Source organism: Chinchilla lanigera, unplaced genomic scaffold (genome assembly GCF_000276665.1).
Source record: "Chinchilla lanigera isolate Chin_1 unplaced genomic scaffold, ChiLan1.0 scaffold00045, whole genome shotgun sequence".
Taxonomy (NCBI): Eukaryota; Metazoa; Chordata; class Mammalia; order Rodentia; family Chinchillidae; genus Chinchilla; species Chinchilla lanigera.
Genome location: NW_004955446.1, coordinates 3,896,299 through 3,903,785, shown reverse-complemented (window position 1 = coordinate 3,903,785; position 7,487 = coordinate 3,896,299). Strand labels below are relative to the sequence as shown.

Sequence of the window (7,487 nt, the reverse complement as noted above, 5' to 3'; positions counted from 1 at the left end):
GTTCACTAGGTATTCATAATATTTCAGCCAATTTTGGTTCCTGGGATGACCTAGGGGAAATACTCTCCCATTATCTAATCATTTCACTTAGCCCAACCTGACTTATTTTAGAAAGAGAGAAAACAGGGCATGTGGGTGGACTTGGACTAGCGCCATCGTGCTTAGAAATTCTACACTTTCCTGTGTAACTGATGAAGTTGTCATTATGAAAGTACTCAGATAGCTAAGCATGCAAGAGGATCACCTTCACAGTGGAGGGTTTTTCTGATTTACCTTTGTATATTGTTGTGTTATTCAGCCCAGCCAAGCCTGTGTCACTCGTTCTCTTCAGCCTAACAGGAAATGTCATAAAGTGGAAAAGTGGGACCATCGTGTTTCTATGCACTGCACTGAATCTGCCGAGAAAAATCCTTAGAATCATCATTCAGCACTTTTTCTTCAACTGAAATGTCTTACCTGCTTGTGATACTAAGTCATGTACACAAATGGCAAAAGAAAAGCCAAGGGCCGGGGATATAGCTCAGTGGCACAAGCACCTGCCTGGCAAGCACAAGGTCCTGAGTTTGATTCCCGGTACCAAAAAAAAAAAGAAAGGCCAAAGAGTTGTGTGTGCACCTGGTGACTGCAGGTGTGTAGTAGTATCAGTCTGGATGTCCCTTCTAGCCTCAGAATAACTGACTGATAGGTGGCGGGCTATTCTGGGGTAGCCCCACAACCTGAGGCCCCTGCATTTAGACGGGACTAAAATATGCTTATATATCTGATGCAATCCCTGAGAAGGGTAGTAAAGATTCCCAAATCATCTCCATCCTGGATACTGTCTGGATAATTCAAATAATGTAGCAGTACTATCCCCAGGGATAGATTCCTTCTACTGCAAGTTTAACACAAACTTTTCAGTGAACACACAACTTCCATCTGAATCATTCTTACAAGCTGAATTTTTATTTTTACTAAATTATGTTAAAAAAATCTGTGCTTGGTGTGGAATTTCACTCCATCAAGTGTTACAATGACTTTCATTTTCATCACAAGCAGGAGAATTAAAGGAGGACAAGTGTTAGGAAACATGGCAATAAATTAGAATATAATTTACAAAAGCAAAAACAGTAACAGTGTACCACATTAATACTGAGTATAAAATAATAAGCAACAATTAATCACAATAATACAAAGGTAATTTGTTCTGTATTATTAAGGATACCTACGTGACATTCACTCAAATAAAAAGCATTCCTAATGAAATGAACTGTTGGAAAGCCGTATGTATCTCCAGGGCTTTAATCACTTGGGTACATTTACCTTTCCTTTTTTGGTAGGCCTGACCTATGTACAGTGGCAGCCTGCTCCCAGCTGCAGAGTACATTTTCCTTGGGGTTCCCTAAGTGTCATACTGTCACTCCCCTTGGAGTGCCTGCCACGGTGGCCTAGACTCCACGGACATCCTGTTTATTTAGGAACAGAGCTTCATGCAGCCACGGGAGTGGCTACAGAGGAACAGCAGTACTGTAATGTGCTGTGGAGTATAATTTTTTTTTTAACATGCTGAGGTTCAAATTCAGGGTCTACCTGAAAATGCTCAATCCTGTTACATTCTGTGCTTCTTTCCCTCCTGAAAGGTGATCCGCTGCTTTCCTGGAAGCAAGCTGCCCTCGGTGCTGCTGCACGTCTCAGAGGCGAGCCTCTCCTAGCACCAGTTGAGGTACTGCAGTGCCCAGGGGTATGGCCATTGCAATGTTATTTTCCATGTGAGGTAAAGTAGAGCCTTTAGTCAGTAATGTAAGAAATCCTTTTGAAATAAAAACTTGAGTTAACGTTTGTGCCGGTGAAAGATACAGATAGCAAGTCTATGCCCAAACTGCCACAGATACTACCCAGTTTTTGTTTCTTTCACCAGGGCACAGGAGCACCAAGCTAACGTTTTGGAAAAGGGCCGAAGGAATTCAGTGCCAGGGCCATGGGCTGTTTCCCTTCACTGAAAAGCCAAGGTGGCACTCGTTCTTCTAAGGGCAGGATAGGTGGGGCCTTGGCAATATCTCCTCTGTCATCAACAGCCCTCTCCAGAAAATTCGGGGATGAGAAGTGTGGTATGGAGAGAAAGGAGGTAATGAGATAAGGATGGTCGTGACTGAGCGTGCAGAAAACCCTGTGCCAGCTGTCCACAGCATACCCCGACGTTCAGGTTCTCGCTTGCTTTCAGAAAAAAAAATCATCAACTAAGATCACGGTATTTGTGCCACACAGATGTGTAGCTTCAGAGCACAGTGATGGATATAAGTGAAATGTGCCCTTTCACTGCAAACATTACCTTTACAACATGGCCATTTAGAGTTCTAGGTTCTGCTGTATGCATGGTGTACATACATGTACAGTACAGGAGGAGTGTTGACACAAAGCATATTCATTGAGGACCTGCTCCAAGCTACAAGTGTTCAAGTAAAAATTGTTAATATTAACAAGTACCCTCTTTAAAAAATGTAACTGTTGAGGCTTCTGATGAAAAAATGTGAAACCTGAAGATAGGGAAGGTATGAGCTAGTCATTTCAACTTAGGTGGACGCTATTCTAGAATTTGACTTGTCTCAGATATGGTTTCACATTTAATCAGCATTTAGAGTATCCATAAAATTACAAAATAGTTGGTGGAGTGACTATTAGAATTACGTTTCATGATCTCTAGTCTCCGTGATGTTTTCTTTGTTGGTTGCTACCCCTTGCCTACTTTAAAACTCATAGAAATAGCACGTTTATGTGCAAGCACACTCATGTATCCGTATACTCAAAAGCACCTGTGTGCGTGCGCGCACACACACACACATACACACACACACACACATACTTGCTCTCATATAAATAAGTGCCGCTCTACCATATCAAAGAAGAGGCATCTGGAACCCATTGTAACTGTCCGCAAATTGCAGAAGGGTCTGCCCTGTTGTTCCCGAGACAGTCTATCTTTCGCATGGCATCATCTCTGTAAGCTTAACGTGCGTGCAACGCTCTAACAGGGCAGAAGCTGTTCTGTGGCTGGCGAGGATGTGAAACACAACTGAGCTGGTGTAACTCAAATAAGGAGAAGGCGTTCTGTGTGACAGCGAAGAGCCTGGTACTTTAGTCTTTACCATACCCCAGGTCTGGCTTCTGCATGAAATTGAAATGTTTTTCTCTTAAAGTTTTAATGGAAATCTCAGCTTCACTTGCACAATGGCAAGTTGGCCGCAGTCATTTAGCACTGAATTTATAGACTTGCACAGCTGCAGTAACTGATGCACTGCTTTAAACCAAGTCCCTCATTGTTCAATTTAATATAGTTTTATATATGGCTCACAGCAGTGTTCAGAACAGGGGGATTATTCTTAAGGCAATTAAGTGAAATGAAGGAAAATAATACAAACTTTCATTATTTTTGATTTATAATTGCTCTTAAATTACAGTTGAAAGCCCATTTTATAATTTAAATCGTGGTGCTGTTTAGTGAGATAAAGTATAGTAAATATTTTAAGCTATGACTTAAGAATTCTGAATCTTCTTTACTTCTAGAGTTGACCAAGTCATAACAGCTACATTTTTAAACAGTTTTAAATACAAATGGATTCAGTGTCATCGCTAAGTCCATAATAAAAATTATCTTAATGGTCCAAGGAGGTAAATCGGCTATTGGATTTACTCGAAAGAACACAAACATCCCACAGTAAGCAAGTCTCCCTGTGCTGTTTGGATCTCTCCAATCTGGCATTCCCTCCTAATACTGTGTCCAGCACTTTGGATCAATAAATCCCACTTCACAGAAGTTAAAATAATATGAAATCCTGTCAGCGAGGGCTGACCAGTGGTTACGTTTTCCACAGGGTAATGCTTTTGCAAGGACATCAGTCCTCTTCCTCTGGGTGGCTCTCGTTGATGGATGCATTTCCACGATGAAATGACAAGGCTCTCTCTGGCTTTCCGTGGGTCAGTGTCCTTGGCAGGTTTTACAACACATCTGTCTGAAGTATGCTCGACTGCAGAACTTGAACTTCAGCACCAGTGGGCAATAAGCCACTTTGTTCACATCTTTGCACTCTACCAAATGGGAGCAGAAAATGGAAAACAATTAAAGGCACATAAACAAGCACATAAACAAGCTGATGCACCTGGATGGTTAGCAAGAAACTTCTTTGGGCCAATCTACTTTGGCTTTCACATCCTTGTGGTTTTTGTTTTTGTGTTTAAGCATACTCCGTCTGGTACAGCCTACCAGAAACATTCTTTTGATATATTTTAACAGAAAAATTTAAAAAAAATGTTTGCAAGGCTTTTCTTCCAGACTTTTATAAGTATGGTGCATGCCCACTGTGTCTTGAAAGAATTACCATTTGTTGGGATAAGTGATCGCTTTAGACAGCTTGGAAACATGAGTCATTTTTCTTACAGTGCTTTTATTGCTTTTTTCTCAAGGGTTATTTTATTCAGCAGTGCAAGGTTATCCAAAATCAAACACGAGTTGCATTGTTTGATACCAAAGTACACATATCTCAAGAGAATCTGTATCTGGGAGCTGTGAGGATGGGCCTGGGTGAACGCAAAGGGTTGCTGACAGTGGCCTAGATTCAGCAGCTGCACTAGACGAAGAGGAAAGCTTTAAGGGGTTGGCCTCAAATGGCAGCAGTCTGTGGGTTATGGAAACATGTAGAAATGTCTTTTTTTAAATTTGGAAGTAAGACATGGCCTCCTTTTTTCCTATGTGTATTTTCTCTCCAGTGCTAGAATTGCCACACTTGTAGCCTACAGTTCTTGCAGCCAGAAGGTGAATAAATGATTTTCTCTCCATCTCCCCTTGGAGGTCAGGTGCAGAGGTGGGACTGAGGGGCCGGGTAGAGAAAGGTTCACAGGCTCTGATTACCAGCAGCCCTCCACATCCACCCCACCAGGACAATCTTACTGCTAGTAGTGATATTCTTCTCCAGGATTGCAGCCACTTTTATGTGGGAACCTTAAAATACTGTGTGAACTAGTAATTAAATTTTCATAGGCCTTCTAGAGCTAAAGTTCCACCCTCCGTGCTGGGAAACTGGCTGTCCACATGCTGAAGACTAAAACTAGACCCATATCTCTCACCATGCACAAGAGTCAAAACGGATCAAAGGTCTGAATATTAAAACAGAAACAATAAACCTACTGGAAGAGAAAATAGGTAGAAATCTTGAAGACATAGGTGCAGACAGAACAACTAGAGATGATACTCAAAAGTGATATATATCAGTAAACATCATATTGTCTCCCTAGTGTAAGAAACTGAAGGAGTGAGTAAGATCCAAAAGGTACAATAGATATTGTGAAATGGGAAGAAACCGCTCAAGAGGAAAGAACAACTGGGATGGGAGAAAGGAGAAAAGAAGGAAGGTATGATAACAATATGCAATATAATAACCATTTTTAATTTCCTATCATTTTCTTTTGAAATTCTGTATCATTTTTGTTTTTTAAAAAAATTCTCTTTTAAAAAAACTGCACATGAAATACTCCAAAGAATCAACAACTGGGATCGCATCTTACTTTAAAAAGCTTGTGCGCATCAAAAGAAATCACCAACAGAGTGAAAAGACAACTCACAGAGTGGGAAAAAATTTTAGCCAACAGCCCCTCAGACAAAGGACTTATATTTAGAACATATAAAGAACTGAAGAAAATCAGACTCCCCAAATGTAAAGACCCAATCCAAAAATCAACATTTGAGATGAATCCCTATTTCTTAGATAAAGAATTACAGATAACAAATAAATATATGAAAAAATGTTCAACATCATTGGCAGTTTAAGAGATGAAAATTAAAACAATATAGACTCATCTCACTCCAGAAAAAATGGCTGCTATCAAGAAATCAACCAGTGACAAATGCTGATGGGGCTGTGGGGAAAAAGGAACCCTTCTCCACTGCTGGTGGGAGCGCAGGCTGGTGCGACCACTGTGGAAATTAGTGTGAAGAATCCTCAAAAAACTAGGACTAGAGGTTCCATTTGACCCAGCTATTCCCATCCTGGGTATTTTCCCAGAAGAATTAAAAACATCATACCACAGTGATATATACATACCCATGTTTATGGCAGCATAATTTGTAATAGCTAAATCTTGGAAACAACCCAAGTGCCCATCAACTGCGGAATGGATAAAAAAGATGTGGTATTTTTATACAACGGAACACTACTCAGCCACAAAGAAGGATAAGCTGGAGACTTTTAGTGGTAAATGTATGCAACTTGAGACTATATTCAAAAGTAAAATAAATCAGTCTTCCATGTATGAACATCTAATTGTCTCCCTAGTATAAGAAGAGTAAATAAGATACAAAAGGTACAACAGATATTGAGAAATGGGAAGAAACTTTTCAAAAGGAAAGATAAACTGGGATGGGGGTCAGGAGGAAAGAAAGAAGAGAAAAAGAAAAGTAAATATATATACAGATAGATAGAGAGAGGGGGTATTAAGATAATTAAGATAGCTATACTACTATTTTCTATTAGTTCATTGAAAAAAAAGTTTGTGTTTGTGCTTATACCATTTAATCAATTTTTCATACCTATATCTTGTAATGTGAGCAACTACTTTGAAGATAACAATACGCAATGTACTAAGCATCGTTACTCTCCTTCTATTGTGCTTTGAAATTATGTATCATTGGTTTTAGTGTTTTTTTCTTTTTAAAATAAAAACAATAAAGTTCCACCCTTATTTTTCCAGGTGACTATACTGAAATACACTGAGTACACCGTCTGAGATAATTAGGACTCAGGCAGGTTACTGGGTAAAATTCAGTGTGACAGAACAATTTCTATTGGTTTCCTTGTTGTTTGCTTGTTTTCCTAGCTCCAGAAACACATTAAAATACTGAGCAAACTAATACCTACTACATGAGCCACACAAGACACATGGAAAATTAAATGTGAAGAAGTAGGAAAGTTTCTAGTTCTTATTATCAGAAAGTATGTACCAATCTTACTGATTTCATTTTTAAGGTTCTTTAAGTGAAAAATCTTCAAATTCAAAACTCAAAGCCTCTCAAAACATAAGCTCTACCCAGGAGTGGTTGTGCAAGTCTGTAGTCCCAGCACTTAGGAAGCTGAGACAGGAGGATTGTCAGGAGTTTGAGGACAGCCTGGGCTACATAGCAAGACCCTGTCTTAAAAAAACAAGCAAACAAAACAATATTAGTTCTGCCACCACCAAACTCTCCTACTCAAGATTTGATTTACAAAGAGAATAATATTAGAAATTTGAACAAAATTTTCATACTCTATTCTTAACAAATTTAAATTTTAGTTGAGAGAAGATAGGAGGAACACAAAAACTTTAAAAATTATGCTCAAAAAATAAATCAGATGATATTTGGAAGATCCTGTGTGAATTTGTGGTGAAAAGACTTCCACAGGGGCTGGGGATTTAGCTCAGCGGCAAAGCGCCTGCCTGGCAAGCGCAAGGTCGTGAGTTCGGTTCCCGGTGCCGGAGAAAAA

The 7,487-nt window shown here is 39.6% G+C and overlaps 1 protein-coding gene across 1 annotated transcript in view; it reads right to left on the bottom strand.

The window, feature by feature from the left end:
* Window positions 1–956: 956 nt before the first annotated feature.
* The window catches only part of Adamts6 (ADAM metallopeptidase with thrombospondin type 1 motif, 6), a 282,035-nt gene continuing 275,504 nt past the window's right edge, over window positions 957–7,487 (bottom strand). The window contains exon 25 of the mRNA XM_005392632.2: window positions 957–4,062. Coding sequence (XP_005392689.1) covers window positions 3,953–4,062 — 110 coding nt within the window. The 3' untranslated portion in view covers window positions 957–3,952. The remainder of the gene's footprint in view (window positions 4,063–7,487) is intronic.